Source organism: Dreissena polymorpha, chromosome 3, assembly GCF_020536995.1.
Source record: "Dreissena polymorpha isolate Duluth1 chromosome 3, UMN_Dpol_1.0, whole genome shotgun sequence".
NCBI lineage: Eukaryota > Metazoa > Mollusca > Bivalvia > Myida > Dreissenidae > Dreissena > Dreissena polymorpha.
This window is the reverse complement of record NC_068357.1, coordinates 44,400,450-44,419,341: the sequence shown is the minus strand read 5'-3', so window position 1 is coordinate 44,419,341 and position 18,892 is coordinate 44,400,450. Positions and strand designations below refer to the sequence as shown.

Below are 18,892 nucleotides of genomic sequence, written 5' to 3'. Positions count from 1 at the left end.
AGGCACATTGATGGAAGTCGTTGGACAATTTCTTCGATTTATATTTGCAACAGAATCCATACATTTAAGAGCCATAATGATAAATGTTGAAACTCTATCCTGACAAATTGCTTTAACAATTGCGCAGCCATAGCACGGGTTTAATTCAACATCCAAGAAAACTGATACCTAACCAAGAAATGCCTTGTTAAACTTGAACATGCAATTATTTTTCCCGATAATCCAATTTTCAATGCGTTTTCGAGAAATTACCATTCATATTCGTGCCAGACCGATTCCACCTACCACCGTTCTGCCGAGGTGACTGCGCACGCTCATCACGTGACCGGAAGTTAACCATGGATTTTCCACACAAACTTGTCAAGCATTTTATCGAAATTCCGCTTGTTCCAATTGTCACTTTGTTTAAGGAACTGTTCACACGATATGCTCTGAAAATCATCAAAGGAATATGGACGTAACGTATTGTCTTAAGCAAGTTGTTTATCTTGATGAACAGCTAAACGATGACGCTGAAATTTGTTAATAAACGTTTGCATAATTAAAGCCATAAATTGGTTAATTACCGTCTGTGTTTAAGTTTACTTTTAAACGATAGCCTTGCGTGATTCCCAGGGAGTCGTTACACGACCAATTTTAATAACTACGTTTACCTTTTAAATAGTTGTGATTTTAATTGTTTAATTGTTCATTACCTTACATGCCGTGACTTCGTTAAAGAAAGCTGGATGTAAGGTGACATGAAAATGAAAATAAATGTGTGCGTGTCACCTTTTCATGTTCTATCATTTCTCTTTAAATGCTTTCATCGCAACGTTATGCCACTTATAAATAAACATGCTCAGACATTATTCAAAGCATGACTGGCGAGTTAACAATTAACACATACTTTTTTTGCCTGTATAAGAGAAACATGTACAGAACTTTTCTGAATGTTTCATATTGAACAATATTCTTGGCCACGCATTAAACGATCAAAGCTCGTGTTCAATATTTATAATATTCTGTATCCGAGTCCGTTACAAATCAATACAAGAGCATGGAAATAATTTTGGTCTTGTAACCGAAATACAAACATGAGTGACTAATTCCTTCCATTCAAATTTATGAGCTCTAAATATTGGATGAATTACTGGAAATTCAGAAATGATCCTTTCTCCCGGAACAGACATGATATATTAGGCCGTAACGCAATAACGAGCACTAGCTTTCCGCCAAACCCAGAATCTGACTTGGGCCGCTTCCGAGAAAGATTCCTAAGAAATTGCTGGCTGAATCCATCAGATTTGATTACATTTTGGACTCATACGATATGTATTAGTGGCTCGATACAGATCTATAAGCGATATGAACGGTTAGTTCGAGTTAGTGCTATTTTGGAGCAGCGATGTTGTTCGTTTCCAATTCGAAGAAAAATGACGCTGTTATTGGGGTCACACGTTGTCATGACGCTGTTATTGAGGTCATACGTTGTCCTGTCGGTCGGATCTCAATCCAAGACCGCTGGAAAGATAATCTTGCTGTATATGCAGCTTCAATTATTGGTTTCTTGGATTTCATATTAGTTTCCTGTTGATTTGGCACTAGATATGGGAGATATATCACACCGTGGTCAAACGTTAGCACGTTAAGGCGATGCTATTGCAAATAGTAAGAAGAAACTACTGATTTCTTGATATTAGAAAACATTGATATCTTGATATTAAATATTGAAGGCAAAGAGAATGCGTTTGTCATCTCGTAAAGAAATCGAAGACGGAAAAAATCAAGTAAACTAGACAGTTTATTGCAATTTAGGTACAGCTCAGCACATAATTCTTTTATAGATAAATTATTTTAATAAGTTCCATTTTGAACTTCAGTAAACGTTTCATACCGGTCAATGGGACAACTGTATCAGTAGATTAATTTTGTGCTCAACGTCATTGATTAGGACATCGTGTTCCGCGCCTTATTTGCTAACAGCGTACACTTCTCTTAAAGATTGCTGCGCCACATACATAAGACGCCATGGAAATGTATTCACCCATTTATACCATTTCGTGCATCTCGTGCGTTAAACGCAGCTTTGTGCGTGTCGTCAAAGGCAAGATCGCTCATCAAAGTGATCCAATAGCCGGTTTATGTTGTCTTCAGTTTCCACATCTACAATAAAACCTGTTCCAGCCTCATCAAAAACGTCTACATCCACTCTGGCCCGGAGCGATGCGCCTCCTGAAACGCGAATCTAATGCGTTGTTTTACTAGTGTAGGCACTTTATTATTAATGTCCGCGCCGTGTACCCGAAGATTCTTGCCCCAGCCCTTCTAAATGACACAGTGCCGACGTGTTCATGTAAGAAGTCCGCTTGATCCAATCACCATAATGCATTAATTAATTAATTTATTTATTTATTTATTTATTATTTATTTTATTTATTTATTATTTATTATTTATTTATTATTTATTTATTTATATATTTATTTATTTATATTTATTTATTTATTTATTTATTTATTTATTATTTATTTATTTATTTATTTATTTATTTATTTATTTATTACTTTATTTATTTATTATTTATTTATTCGTTCGTTCATTCATTCATTCATTCATGTATTTATTATTATTTATTTATTATTTATTATATTTATTTATTTATTTATTTATTTATTTATTTATTTATTTATTTATTATTTATTTATTTATTTATTTATTTATTTATGTATTTATTTATTTATTTATTTATTTATTTATTTATTTATTTATTTATTTATTTATTTATTTATTTATATATTTATTTATTTATTTATTTAAATTTGTAGTATATATTAAAAAAAATCACTTGACAAAAGTAGATTCTGATAAAAAAAAATAGCATACCCTGTACCAATGTACTGACGCACCATTAAAACCGAAATGTAAACTTTACATTGAATCAAAATTCGAGTATCAAAAACTTAATATTTAATCAAAATTCGAGTATAAAAATGCAGTTCCGGTCCTTCTTTATTTTCCTCGATAAAACCCTTTACACTTTTAAAATGTAGGTGTCTAACATTATACAAAGTAAAATGTAAAGCTTATTATTTCTGAATACACAGTGCAGAATTATCGTTGTGAGACACTTCAAGATACAACTTTCTGATTGCACGCGTAGAGTTGCTCTCGTTGTTTATTTCTAATAAGTCCGAACGACGAAGTTTAGTGGTTTATGTGTCGCTGAATAAACGGTAAATCAGAAAGTATTTATAAATTCTTATGTAATTAAATTTTATATGCGACGTAAATTGTGCTTAGTCAATGGTTATGCTTTGGATACAGATATGCGCATCGCAGATAAAAAATAATATGGTTTGATTGTTTTTTTAATATACAATTTTGTGAAGATTGGTTTCAAGCATTTATAGTATTTGCAACAACTGGCTAATTTATTAAGAAATGTTGAATCAAAAGATACCTTTTCTTCTGAACACATATTACATTGAAGTTGTTATGTTTAACGTTTAATAATGAAGCGTTTTTTCCACATGCGCTCGTTTTTTATCGCAAACATTTTTGTAAAAATTCTCGAAATCTCAACAAAAACCATGTCAAGAATTTCAAGACAACGGACAGATGAAAATAATGGAATGTTTTTGATTAATTCGATAACTAGCGGTTAGTGTATTTATTCTTGGGGTATCCGTTTCAACAAGGTGACCTCATTTGATCTTTACCAGTCACTAATGTTAACTGGGTGTCACATTATCCCATTATATCCCCAATATTTGTTCGACCGCCAATCTTTCTTATTTGATCTTCCATTTAAAGTGGCGAACATTGGAAATCTTCTTTGTTCGAAATATTTCTAAGTTGGGGATCATTTTCATCTAATAGCAGCCTTCGTAGACTAAACTCGAACAAAATTAAAATTAGGCCCAATGAGGTGTTTGAATATATAGAACTCAATTTAGTGTAAACAGTTTGAAATGCTTAAATAATAGCAAGATAGGGCTCGAATTACTGCTTTCTGAACGACTGTCACTATAAAGTCGAGTAGCTATGCCGGAGATTTACAAAAGGACCATTTTGCCATAAAATAAGGTCTAATGGCCCAAAAACTTCAATTCTATCAATGAAGGACTTACGCCGTAAGCTAATATTTTGTGGATTTTTTTAAAACTTTCTTGTATTTACTTGTATTGCTCTACCGAATCTCTCCAGCATATTTCTCGAAATGTACTGTAATGCCCTTTATTCAAAATGCCCAGCCGCGAGGTTAATTTCTTAACCCATTTATGCCTAGCGTCTAGAAAAAAGGCATTGGCAAACAGCGTAGACCCAAATGAGACGCCGCATGATGCGGCGTCTCATCAGGGTCTGCGCTGTTTGCCTAAATGAATTTCTGTAAGAAAAAGTATAAATATAGAAATAAATATACTAGACATCCCTAATTTTTTTAAATAAATTGATCCAATTTAGAATCATGGGAGAGTCCACTGGGCATGAATGGGTGAAGAGTGGAGATTATTGAACACGTTCCTCAATAAACAAAACCTGTATCGTGTCCGGGTATATATTGTATAATTTTAATGATAGATCTACATACCATTTTTTTTTCGGCAGGATTTTCATGACATTTATTTTTTAGATGACCCGCTTCTTGAGAAAATTGGTCTTAAGCTTGTGCATACGCGCAGTCTGGTCAGGAGCTACACTGTCCGTGAATGAGCCAACGAAAATTTGCGTGACTTAATAAAGGGCAGGGTAGCACTTGATCAAACTGTGCGGTTTCGCAGTCTGGTCTGGAGCTACGCTGGCCGTATATGGAATAATACCCAGTTTCGCAGGACGCTGCTTATTTGATAGTTTTCTGCTTTGAATAGCATGATAAATATTACAAGCGTTTGATTAAAAAGTGTAATTCTACTTTTTAAGTATACTTATACATAGGGACAATTAAAAATAGATCACGTTATAATTCTACATCATTTTTGCTTATTGTCAACTCTTGATTTTTCCATTATCTACGCAATTTGAATATCAAATGTCAGTGATCGCGGTGAACCTCGATCTTCGCGTTGCGTGCAACGTCAACATTCAAACCCACATGATCCTGACGCCAGCGGTAACCGGAAATTGCACAAAGCGCCTCCACCACTATTGCCGTCCCCACAGACGCTCTCACGGGCCACCTGGCTCGCAATCCAGAAGTGCGCTACCCTCCGCGGCATCTCGTGCTGCCACGCCCCGCCCACTCAGGGTTGCAGACGACCGTTGCATGACTCCCGGCCAGAAATAACATATTTACAGCGCAGTCGTTAATGAGATTCCGAACTGCGCGACGTGTTTATGGCCACCATTTAGCGGTCAGCATTTATATATTGGGCCTTAAATCTTGTCTCAAGACATTTTTGCATGAGAATCTGCGAGTTTTTGCGAGATCATAGAAAGCTCAAACGAGCTGCCATTTCGTTTCATTTTATACATTCATTGCACGGTTTGATTAGATTGTTATATGCAAGGGAAACAACTACAATACGCTTTGAGGAGAGCGTGTTCAATGCCGAATAGGAGTTGGCGCCCTTACGCTAAACGGCTGGAATAGTGATACGTTTTAAAGTCGATGAAAAGGGGCAAATAAAAGTATGGTTTTAAAATAATAAAGACGTAATTATATATGTTTCAGATTTTTTTCAAAAGTGCAATTAAAATAAGCAAATCTAGAACTTCGGCATGTTTATGGCCTTGTATATTTTTAGCTTTTGATGCATCTCAATTGAAAGTGAAATGTATTGCCTATCATTAATATTCATTTCTAATTAGCAATTACAATTTAACGCACAATGATTAGAAATCTTCAACCAAAGCGTATACGAACGAAAATTCATTCAGTAGCGGATTTTATGACGTCACAGCTACGTGTATACAAAAAACAAATAGGTTTTTTATATGCAGAAAAACAATAATTCAAATGCACGTTAAGTGTTTCTTGTTAATAAGTACCATTAATCTGATGTCCCATCTTTGCTTCATAGGCGCTCATTAACAGTAATGTAAGCAATCGTCTCTGTGTTGCAGACCATAAATCAAATATGGCGGGACCTACAGCGACGATTTTCAAATAAAAAATTAAAAACTCATTTAACTTGGCCGGGTAGCTTGCGATAAAATTGACAGCCGCCGAAGTATCTTTATATTAAAATAAAGATGAAAACAGTCTCGGGGGTTCGAAGTCATGATGAGAGTTGAAGCGCAGATCTGCCTTTTCATAGCTTTGATAGACAGAAAAATATGATGACGTGCTGATAAGCAGGGGCCCTGTAACATGTTACAATAACGCCGTATATTAGAGGCCTGATTGGAGTTCACAGTTGGGTGTATAACTTTTGACGTTTACTGTTTTACCACACATCTCGCACACCGTGTGTGGGAAACTCTCATAAGTTTTCGATAAATGTTTTTAAATGTAATTTTCTGTCAGTTTGGGACCGCGAAAAATATTTTGATTACGAAACCAAATGAACATATGGTTAAAGGATATGGGAGCATTAGAGAAAGGTGAATAGTTTGTGAGCTCGCGTAATAGAAATATGGAGTACTCGGTACGTAAATCTGGAAAAAGCGATAAAAACTCGAGAAGTAATCATATTGAAAAAAATCTCGTCGTGATTGGACAGAGGTAATGAGTGTGTGTCACGTGACTTTTGGAGGCGATAGGTTCGCACTGGGCAACTGTGACACATGCAAGGTCGGATTGTCTTTGAGTTTGGTAGGGGGAGATATTCTTGATAACACGAATGTTTTTGCTGTCCTTAATTGTTATTTAACTACAGGGTAAGATTGCGCCTTTACAAGTCTGTTGAAAGTTGCGCTAAAAAGATTTTATCATCCCACTTTGAAATATTGGTGATTACTCGACTCCGAACATGTTTTGTAATTAATGGGTAATTAGCGACATTACGAATGACACTTTCGTGTGAACAGTAATGACAGACAGCCAGAATACAATAATTTCAAAAACTGAAAACGGAGGACGAATTTCAATGGGATGTTATTGCAATTTATACTCAATACATTGGGGACAGAACAGTGAATGCTGAAATCGGATTTTGGAAAATAAATATTTAAAGATCTACTTAAATGGACGGTGTTATATTTTGTGCCCACAGTGCGGATCGGGTTTCTGCCAAGCGCTCGGGAGCAGTCAAGTGTTCCTGTTACTCGAATGTTATCGTCCCTATCACATGTACGCATATCGGACCATCATAAACCAAGCGCTTTCTTACATCGTAACATCATAAGATGTTCATCATTTTGATCGCAGAACATAACGAAGCGCAAAACAAAACAGTACACGTGGAACTCTTTTTTTAGCGGAAGATTAAAGTACGTGTAGTGTTCGTAGAGAAGAAGGAGTTATCGCATGCTAATTTTCTTTGATTCCAAATTAACCGTGCTATTACCAACATGGATCCTGAATTCGCCAAAAGGGTTGCGGATGTGTTTAGTTTTTAGGACCATTATCTGGAAACAAAAATGATTTTCGGACAGGAGCGACTTGTACCGTATTCGTATTCAGACGTCGATATGTACTCAGGTTAGTTGCTTTATGCTGGTTATAAAATAACGTATTTTTGTTGGAAACATTTTGCGCGTTGCTGTATTGAAACTTAAGGCGGTAAACGTGTTTATTGTCTTCTATATCTTTATTCCAACTATTTTAGATAAATAAAATAATTATGTATGCTTGTAAATTATCGAAACTTTTTTTCCAAGTATACTATGAACATCACGCATTTACAAGTTGTCAATAATAATAAAGCATTGTATTAGTTTGTATTTTGCCTATATTTTGATACAAATTATTTAAATGAAAATATAATTAAACCTATGGTTTGCGAATAAGTCGTTATATAAATTCGATACTATTATTATTATTTGAACTTGCAATTATGTCCTTTCATGAAATGCCTTCAAATAAATCGTGTATGTTATGTAACAGAAAACTACACTGCTACATATGCATATTAGGTAACTGCTAATATTAACCTTAATTAAGCGTTTCACACGATTTAATTATGATATTGAAACAGCATTTCTTTTTAAAGCTCTTTGCCCAGGGGCGTTGCTAATCATTTCTAAATGAAAACAGGACTTGATACGTGTGCGTAAAGTGTCGTCCCAGATTAGCTTTTTCAGTCCACAAGGATCAGGGACGACACTTTCCGCTTAAGCTTTATTTTCGCAAAAAGTCATTCTTTTAACGAACAAAACACGAAAGCCGAAAGTGTCGTCCCTGATTAATCTGGGATATCACTTAATGCACATGATATTGATATTTCACAAATATTAAAAGACAATTAAAAGGAATGAGGAGAAAATAGACACTTAATTGCTAGTTTTTCAGTACAAAAGAGAAAATATGGTTACGCAAATTATAAGCAGATGTCGTATTGATTCGTTATTAAATACTTCATACGTCCATTCTCTTCTTAACTCTGAATCGCGTCAGTTACTGGCATAGTTATATGCACTTAGTATTGGTAAAATAAATATAACCTTTAAAAAGTGGGAGCAGGTTAAATGACCGAAATACTGTTGAAAATGGCACAAAAAAACTACACACAAATACAAATATGTTCAAAACTGCATTGACGGTCTTTTTCAATATTTACGCGAAATATCACTTTCATATAATTTGTTTTAAATATTGATATTTATTATGTATATGGTATTTTTAACTACTATGTACGGTTTTTATTAAAATTATTTATTTTTAATTGTAAAAGCCGTACGGTTTACCAAGATTTAACCCAAAAAATCAATGTATTAAAATACAGCTTTTATAATTCCTTCCAAAAGAAGATATATATTATAAAAAAATAATATATCGTAAAAACCAATTACTTCTTTTTAGTCATTATATCATTGAAAATTATTCAATAAATATAAAAATAAGGTACTTCTAGCATCAAAATCTTAACAGCATGCAGGGATGTTTAGAAATGCATAAGCAGCGTGTAGAATATGATTTTAAGTAAATATACATGTAATTTTTGTTTTAATATGTTCCATTTAAATTGAGATCATTTAAATATTGATAAGTAAATATTTAAACGCGTTCAGTAGTATTTATCGAAACGTGTTAATGTTAACTTGAAAACACACGGTGAATAAATGAATTATCCACAAGGAAAGCAAGCATACGGCTGAGACAACGCTTAATAGATTAAATTGCAACGTAATAATTCATAAACCAGTGTGTCTAGAGATCAACATAAAAATGGGACAACTATTAAAATGTCGCTTATAGAGTAATTGCTCATGAATTCAATGGCATTGTATATTGATTATTCTTTACTCAAAGCCCCTATGAGGTGTTGAATTTCAAAGTTCAATGGTATTATCTTACATAAATTTCCAAGACATTTCCTTCGGGAAAATGGTATTTATTTCTTTTATTCTTTTGTTAATAAACGTATGGGAATCGGTGAATGAACTGCGGTTCCTTTAGTGCTTCAAGCGAACTCGTCGTATTAAATGTGTCACATGTTGTTGCTGTTGCTATTGCTTTTGTTGTTGTTGCTGAGGCTGGTGATTATGATGATAATTCTAATAAAGACGACCACGACAAGAATAACGCCGACGAAGTTTCTGTTGCTGCTTTTGCTGTTGTTGTTGTTGCTGCTGCTGCTGCTGCTGGTGATGATGGTGATGATGATGATGATGATGATGATGATGATGATGATGATGATGATGATGATGATGATGATGATGATGATGATGATGAAGACGATGATTGATTAAATGTATAACCAGATAAACTTATATTCTGAGAAATATTATCATACATTGTTACTATCACATATATTATTCTTTTCAATTATATTCTGAAGACAATATCCGCAATATAACGCTCTTTCGGTGATGGATTAATGGACAAATTATAGGTCCTTTAATGAGAACATTTTCCTCGAGAAATAGGCAATCCATCACCGGACTAACTAGGTAAACATGCACTAAAAAGTTGTGATACTGTTCAACAGCTACATTCAACTTTATGTTATTAAATCTGTACATTCTTCTGAAAAATGTTTTTATTGAAAACTCGTTGATATGATTAATACATCATCTCAATATAGAAATATGCCTTTGTGTACATATGTCAATGCAGGGCGTAACTAAACTGATTTTAAATGACGCTCTGACTGCCAGTTCAACGTAATTTTCACACAGCTGCAACCAAGAAAATCAATTGTATTACTGTATGGTACACAGTCGTATTTAATCAACATTTGCACCGCATATATTAAATTACGTATGTCAATATTTAGATTGCGCGCGTGCAACATGTGACCACATTGGACGCAAATCAGAACGAATCATTCAAAATAAAAACGCATTGTTTACACTGAAATGTGTTGACCTAACTAAACCGAGGTGTAGCGATCGTTTGATAAAAGTCTAAAGATTAAAATCGATTAACGCCGTTGTAATGTAACAGGTGGATTATGATGTTGATATATAGTTTGAAATAAAAATGCGAAACAGGTACATTTGACAATACCCGTCTAAATATCTACCGGTATATGCCTGTATCTTCTCGAACAACAATAACACCATTGTGATACAACGTGGAAGCAACACAGATTCGGGAAATAAGATCACAATTGAACTATTTTGATGCGTTTATACACAATATATGTATAAAGTATTGTCAAGTTATATATTAACTAAAATAATCACAGCGGGTTGGAAAACTAAATAAATATTACAGATATATTATGTATCGGTTTGTATTACTTAAGTCAAAACACATAAGTATGTACATTGACAATTATTTTCTTATCATTTTATAAACATAACTATTTTTGCCATTTACTTTTGTTATAATTTCCATTATAATGTCTTCAACTGCTTGACGATTTAAATCTGACATAGTTATGATATGTTGTTGGTTTTACAATATTCTTTTGCTTAGCTTTATTCTTATATGTGTTTATGTTGTTTTGTATTGTGCTGTTTTGAACTGTTTTGGCAATTGGTCACTTGCCTTAAATACAAAACAAACTAATTGTATATAATGAGAATGCAATACTGCTCCAGCAGATGGAGTTTCACTTCTTTATATTGTACATATGTAAGTTATAACTGTGTTTCAAAAGTAAAATATGAGCGACTACAATCAATATTTATCAATTAACGTGCCAATGTTACCGTTTTTTATTTTAAAATCTAATTTGCTTCAAAATATGCAAGTTTTCGAAGATTTCTTTCAATTTAACATACGAACAAATCGCAAACACAAGGCTGGCATTTTATTCATCTGTCTCCTGTTTTCTCGATATGAAAACAAAAATCTTTGATCTGAACATGTGTAAACGTTGATGCTTATCTAAACACCTGTTGCAACTTTCAGGCTGCGTAAATTGATAAGTGAGTGCGTGGTCGCTGGACTTGCATAAACCCCATTTATGCCTCGCGTCTAGAAAAAAAAGGCATTGGCAAACAGCGAAGACCCAGATGAGACGCCGCATGATGTGGCGTCTCATCAGGGTCTGCGCTGTTTGCTTAAAGGAATTTCTGTAAGAAATATTCTAAATAAAGAAATAAATAGACTAGACATTCCTAATTTTGGAAATAAATTGATCCAATTTAGAAGGATCGGAGAGTCCACTCGGCATAAATGGGTTAATACTTTATACTTTCATGTCAATATTATGTATCAAATGCACTATTAAGTGTATTTAAATTATCTTTATATGTATATTCTGATAATGAAACGAGCGTTTTCAGAATTGGTCCTTTTTGTCGCTTCCATATTACTCCTAGCTCAATACATTTTGTCACTTCCATATTACTCCTAGCTCAATACATTTTGTCATTTTTGTAGTTTTAACAGAAGAAAACAGAACACATATTTTATTCACTTAAGCATAGTATTGCTCCACATGTTAACAAATTCATGATAAAACATCAAAATATCATTTTAAAAAAACGTTGCTAAATTGCGTAAACACATGGTGAAAAAAGTTTTCCGCCTTTTTGTAAAGATCACCTGTCTATCTGACATAACTATAATGTTTTCATAAATGTGTTTTCTTTGCTAATTTGTATCGTAACAGTCGTGCCGTTCACGGGCTTTGCACAAATGCATTAATTTAATGTTGCCAATCACGTGCAGGTTTTTTATTTTATAAATACAAAAACACATAACAACAGTCTGCGAGCACCGGAAAAAATGCATTTAGACGACGCCTCGTTGCCATAAAATATATTATTTTAAATGCCATCTTAAGCAACTATCTTAGATGTATCTAAGGTATTCTTATGAAATCGAGTTGATCAAATGATCGGAGTAGTTTTACTGTTGTTCTGTCTAAAAACGTCGAAAAAGCAGGATCACTGCCATCAATTGTTCTGTGAACACTGGTCTTAATGCATGTGTGTAAAGTGTCGTCCCAGATTACCATGCGGTCCGCCCAGAGAGGACACTTTCCGCTTTTATGGATTGTTTCGTTTGAAGGAAGTCACTTCTAAACGAAATCCAGTCTCAGCGGAAAGTGTCGTCACTGACGAGCTGTGCACAGGCTAATCTTGGACGACACTTAACGCACATGAATTAAGCGTCACTGATGAACTGTGCACAGGCCAATCTTGGACGACACTTCATGTACATGCATTAAGCGTCACTGATGAGCTGTGCACAGGCTGATCTTGGATGACACTTAACGCACATGCATTAAGCCCAGTTTTTCCAGAACGGGGCTCCATTGTTACCAGAATGTATTTGTCAAAGGGCGCCGCTACATTATAACGCATTCTAGTTATTTTCATTACAAAATATTAGAATATCCATGTTTGCAAATGCAAGAGTAGAAAACAAGCTTCATTTAGTGACATTATTTCCAAACCAAATGCAAATGAACTGAAATAAACAAATAAAACATAAATATGTCAACAAACCACACCAAATCTTCACCACCAGTTTAGTGGAGTTGTTCTGTATACTAGACATGGAAGCAATATCTATGAATAATCCTCCTATTATGTTAACATACTTGAGTTATAATATAAAAGCAATACTGGACATATCAGGTTTATTCGTTTGAAGTAATTTTCATTGATTTCGTGGGTTGACGAATTTAACACAACGCATCGGAACAAATCGGAACACATCGGAACACATCGGAATACATCAGAATACTAAAAAAGAATTCAAGAAGGTTACGTGTTTACGAAATTCATTGATTATAAAAGAAAAAACCCGATTTTTTTGCAGATGAATATAAATGTGCAGTGCTCTGTCAAAAAGGGGTTTAATGCATGTGCGTAAACTGTCGTCCCAGATTAGCCTGAGCAGTCCGCACAGGCTAATCAGGGACAACACTTTCTGCCTAAACTGAATTTTTTTAAGAAGAGCCTTTCTGAAAACGAAAAATAACACAAAAGCGGATAGTGTCGTCCCTGATAAGCCTGTGCGTAATGCACATGCTAATCTGGGACGACACTCTACGAACATGCATTAAACCACATTTTCATCGGTAAATGACCGACCCAAATTCCTCATTTTGTTTACATATATCAGAAGACCACAGACTAACGTGCCGACGAAAATGTTTGTTTTTTAAACAAAATTACGTGAATGCAAATATATATGAATGTACATTTAATTATTTGGTAGAAATGTTTGCTGCTTCAGTTATTTCCTTATTGGTTGTATTGATATATGAGTTGAGTGTCAACACTTTTTACTAATTATAATCATATTTCATTATATTTTCATTATTGTAAGATTCAATATATCCTTCGAGATTTTGGCTATTTTATGTCATTTACTATTAAAAATTAACTATTCATGTGATTCATATATGTATGATTGCATATAAATCAAATATTACATGAATCGAACAATCAACAATTGGCTTACATACCCGGCATTAGGCGTTAAGTCACGGAACATTAGGTAATTTCTTATTGCTCGAATATATACAGTTAGTATCTGAAAAAAATAAGTTATGATCATATCCGAAACGTTTTTCCATAAATCATTCAAATGAAGTCGTAAATTAAGCGTCTCTTGTATTTTACATTAATATAAATTTTATAGTCGAATTTGTTGCTTTTGCCAGATGTGGTTTTAGCAATTCTAGTTGCATTAAAACGATAATGATAAATGGTAAATGATAACAATAAAATGCTTAATGATAAACTGAAATATAAACGATAAAACCTGAACAGGTGTAGACCAACTCTATCGCATAATGCGAATTAATAAATTTAGAAAACCGAAACGTTGTGACTGTGTAATAACATGTAGTTATTAAAAAATATCATCTGTTTTGTCATTTAACCCATTCATACCTAGCGTCCTGAAAAAAGGACATTGCAAACAGCGTAGACCCAGATGAGACACCGCATGATGCGGCGTCTCATCTGGGTCTGCGCTGTTTGCTTAAAGAATTTCAGTAAGTAATATTCTAAATATAGAAATTAATATACTAGACATCCCTAATTTTGGAAATAAATTGATCCAATGCAAAAGGATAGGAGAGTCCACTGGGCATAAATGGGTTAAATTTAAATGAGTCGCTCTCTTTGAAAACAGGACTGTATGCATGTGCGTTAAGTATCGTCACAGATTAGCCTGTGCAGTCCACACCGGATAGGAGGCAATCACAGATTAGCATGTACAGTCCACACCGGATAGGAGGCAATCACAGATTAGCATGTACAGTCCACACCGGATAGGAGGCAATAGCAGTAATGTATCGTCACAGATTAGCATGTCCAGTCCACACCGGATAGGAGGCAATCACAGATTAGCCTGTGCAGTCCACACCGGATAGGAGGCAATCACAGCTTAGCATGTACAGTCCACACCGGATAGGAGGCAATAGCAGTAATGTATCGTCACAGATTAGCATGTCCAGTCCACACCGGATAGGAGGCAATCACAGATTAGCATGTCCAGTCCACACCGGATAGGAGGCAATCACAGATTAGCATGTACAGTCCACACCGGATAGGAGGCAATCACAGATTAGCATGTACAGTCCACACCGGATAGGAGGCAATCACAGATTAGCATGTACAGTCCACACCGGATAGGAGGCAATCACAGATTAGCATGTACAGGCCACACCGGATAGGAGGCAATCGCAGATTAGCATGTACAGGCCACACCGGATAGGAGGCAATCACAGATTAGCATGTACAGTCCACACCGGATAGGAGGCAACATGTACAGTCCACACCGGATAGGAGGCAACATGTACAGTCCACACCGGATAGGAGGCAACATGTACAGTCCACACCGGATAGGAGGCAACATGTACAGTCCACACCGGATAGGAGGCAATCGCAGTAATGTGTCGGTACATGCATAGGATGAATCTTTTTCAGATTAAATTTGATCAGATCTTGGGACTTTTGCATCTTTTTTTAGTAAAATTTGTTGATAACTTCTGTTATGAAAGTAACATTTGGAGGAAAAAACCTTGGTCAAGTCAAGCGTTTGGAAATTAGTCTCGGTCTGGGAAAACGGCGTTTAATGCATATGTGCAAAGTGCCTTTTTCAATAATATAATTTCCGTATCGTTTTTTTTTTGCTAAAGGACTAGGTTCACTTAGGGTCGAAAATGGCCCTTTGGAATTTATTAACAAAAATTACCTGAAATAATTATTTAATATGTGTAGTTCCGAAAAACATGTATTAAAACCGTAACAACATATATTGTATGGTAACCATGGCAACACATTCACACATACCCATTTTAACATAATAAGATAATAATGACATATGTAACCATTATTTAAGTATGTTAACTAGCAATATTAAGAACAATACATATTATTGTCAATACAAATATCAAATGTAAATTGTGAGCATAGTAATTCTAAAACCTCCGTTTCCATGGTAACATTTTTTTTGATGAGACAAATACATATCAATTGAGTTGTCGATACTTAGCATTTATCAATTGACAGTTTTCAAGCGCAATCAATATACTCTCATGAATATATCAATAAATATGGATGTTGCTGCAGCAACTGTTTATATTTAACATAATAACTATAATATAACCAGTATTGCGCTTATAAACGACATTGTTAATGTGCAGTACCACGACAAGTTACAAACTCAAAACTGTATTAACAGTCAACAAAGATAAGGTCGTCTCTTGCACTAAAAAAACAACAACATATTGTTAACAAAGTTGATGTGAAAAAAAACGTTATAATATGGTTAGACAACATAAAAACAATGTCAAATAAAGCATTTCATTGCATTTGATTTTTTCGAAAATACAAGGCCAAATAGGCACTTTCGTGAACCTAGTCCTTTGTGTGTGTTTAATTGTTTAAATATTATATATACATATATGAGTCGATATCGTTGCAGTTAAATTAAATGGCTAATATGCTCTCTTGACCATGGAAAGTGATGTTTTCCATGTTTACATCAAGCAAAAGATTTGTTTACTTGTTGTTGATGATTTTGAATCGTAATCTGTGAGCCATTTACTTCAGTACACGAGATATTGTTATGTTGAACAGTAACGAATATTTTTATTGATGACGACGTATTCGTGTACACTTAACACTGATTAACTTTCCAAAAGTTTACTTTAAAGAAGTATTCCTCTCATAGTTAATTTGTCGCGAATTACCAGACTCATTCAAAACCGTTTCAATTCTTTGATGCCGTAATTTAGTGCAGTGCAACCTTAAACTTTGATTCAAAGACGTTGCGGCCATTAAGAAATAGTTATTGCACAAAGAAGCGTTGATTGCCTTTCAAATGTCCATTAGCCGATGTTACACAATTACTTTTGTATATCATATTCGCATTAAGAATGTCGAAAATGCATTTAGAATGATTTATCCGAGATAAAATCACATAATCACCAGTTTTCAGTTTATGCTTGCTTCTTATACGATCCGTGCAGTTGTTGAGTAAATGTTTTTATGCACATTAATTCCTTAATGAGTTTCAGTTAATGAGAATTGAGAGGGTGTTTCAACTAATCGGCATCATACAACCAAAAACTTGCTTACGCAACGTTCATTACAGCAGATTGTTGAGTGTAACCTCCGATTTCGTCGGCATTATGATTGGTTTTTAGTTCAGCAAATAAAAAGCAGTTTTAAAATGTGCGAGGGAAAATACAATGTTCGAAATATTATAAATCCGACTTAAAATCTATTTTACCTATTACAATAAAAGACATATCGGTATATTTAGCGGAAAATACATAGTTGTTTTTCAAATATTTGCAATAAGAAAACAAACAAATCTGTTTAATTTTATTACGTCTGCAGCGCTTTTAGTGCCTTCTTTGCATTTGTAGTTTTACAGAACTAATGTTTAATGTGTGTGATTAAGACTTAAAAAAACTAGATCTATATATGTATACTGAAATAACACCTGCTTTCGTACACATTAAAATAACATTCGATTAATCTTCGTTCCTATTCATCTGTCCAACCTTACGGCGACCTCAATTTTCAAGGAATGTCTTACGTCACATAATGACGTGATAGAATAACTTCCTGCTGCCCTCTGTCGCCGCCCACAGTACGGCCGCTGATCATGAGATTCTTCGATCTGGAAGTTTAATTGCACTGCGCAAGAAAATCAATAAGAGGCAGTGGAACTTGGATTGTTGAAAATGGCGGGAACTTTGATTTTTTTTTTAAATGGCGAGGTACATCGGAATGGCCTGTTTTGTGTATTCATTTCAAGCGTATGTATGCTCCATTTAGGACATTAAAACTGAAAATCGCTAATAAGCGCAATTTTATTTTAGTTTCAAGATCCCTTATAAAATACGCTTATTTAAACATATTAATTCGCAATATCTATTATAATATGAGTTTAAACGTACACAATAATTTAGAAATAGAAAAGCGTATGTTTTTTACATCAAAATATTCGTTAAAAGTTTCACATAATTATAAACTTTTTTTAAAGATGAAGCGTCGTATTTTAGCTCAACTGAGCACAACGATCATAAACTAGGTCAATGGGTCAAATTAAAGAAAAAAACTTGTGAACAGACTGTGCTCAGTTATCATGAAAATTGCTCGGAAAAGTGAAAACTCTTAAAAGTCTGTTTTTACTTTATGAAACATCATAAAACTTGCTCAGAACATTTATTCAAATAATATCTCATCCGAGTTTGAAAATGGTGCCGGTCGGTTAAAAAGCATGGCCGCCAAGTGGTTGGGCAGTTTCCCTTGAATGACTTCATTTAAGTCTTGTAAAAACTCTCGAAGTCATTTTTTTTAACTAATCATGAATCGTGCAAAAAATATTTTTTCTAATGATGTCCCGGCCGAGTTTGAAAAACGGTCTGTTCCCGTTTAAGCGAAAAGTGTCGTCCCTGAATAACCTGTGCGGACTGCACAGGCTAATCTGAGACGACACTTTACGCGCATGCATTATGCCCAGTTTTCACAGAACGCGACTCATATGTTTGCCGAAACATCATGAAACTTGTTAAAACATTTGTTCATATGAGTTCTGGACCGAGTTCCATATTGGTTACTTCCATTGAAATAGAACGCATTGGTTGGGTTGCCAGATTTCCTGTTATTGCTCTACTGAAACATTAGTTACTCAGAGCAGTACAGTTCCTTGGGCTTTCAGGTGAGCGTCTTATGATGTTTGGATCTCTTAATAAAATATATATGCCCTGTTCTGTGAAAAACGGGTTAATGCATGTGCGTAAAGTGTCGCTTTTATTTATCACATGCCATACCCTGTTCCCATGTAATATAACTATTACATATTTTTTTATATCACACATGTGTAATACAGCATTTTTAAGCGTTTTCATTGGCTTAGTTTTCGTTTATTGACCAATCGCATTTTGTTATTTTGATGAAATGACGTTGCAACGTCAAATGACGTCACGAAAT

The 18,892-nt window shown here is 34.4% G+C and overlaps 1 protein-coding gene across 2 annotated transcripts in view; it reads left to right on the top strand.

The window, feature by feature from the left end:
• The window catches only part of LOC127874020 (homeobox protein six1b-like), a 64,898-nt gene that overhangs the window by 30,871 nt on the left and 15,135 nt on the right, over positions 1 to 18,892 (top strand). Inside the window, exon 1 of one of the 2 annotated variants that reach the window (XM_052418125.1) lies at positions 7,085 to 7,562. The exons of the other annotated variant lie outside the window; for it this stretch is intronic. Coding sequence (XP_052274085.1) covers positions 7,502 to 7,562 — 61 coding nt within the window. The 5' untranslated portion in view covers positions 7,085 to 7,501. Of the gene's footprint in view, positions 1 to 7,084; positions 7,563 to 18,892 lie in introns of those variants that run through there. 2 annotated transcript variants of the gene reach the window in all.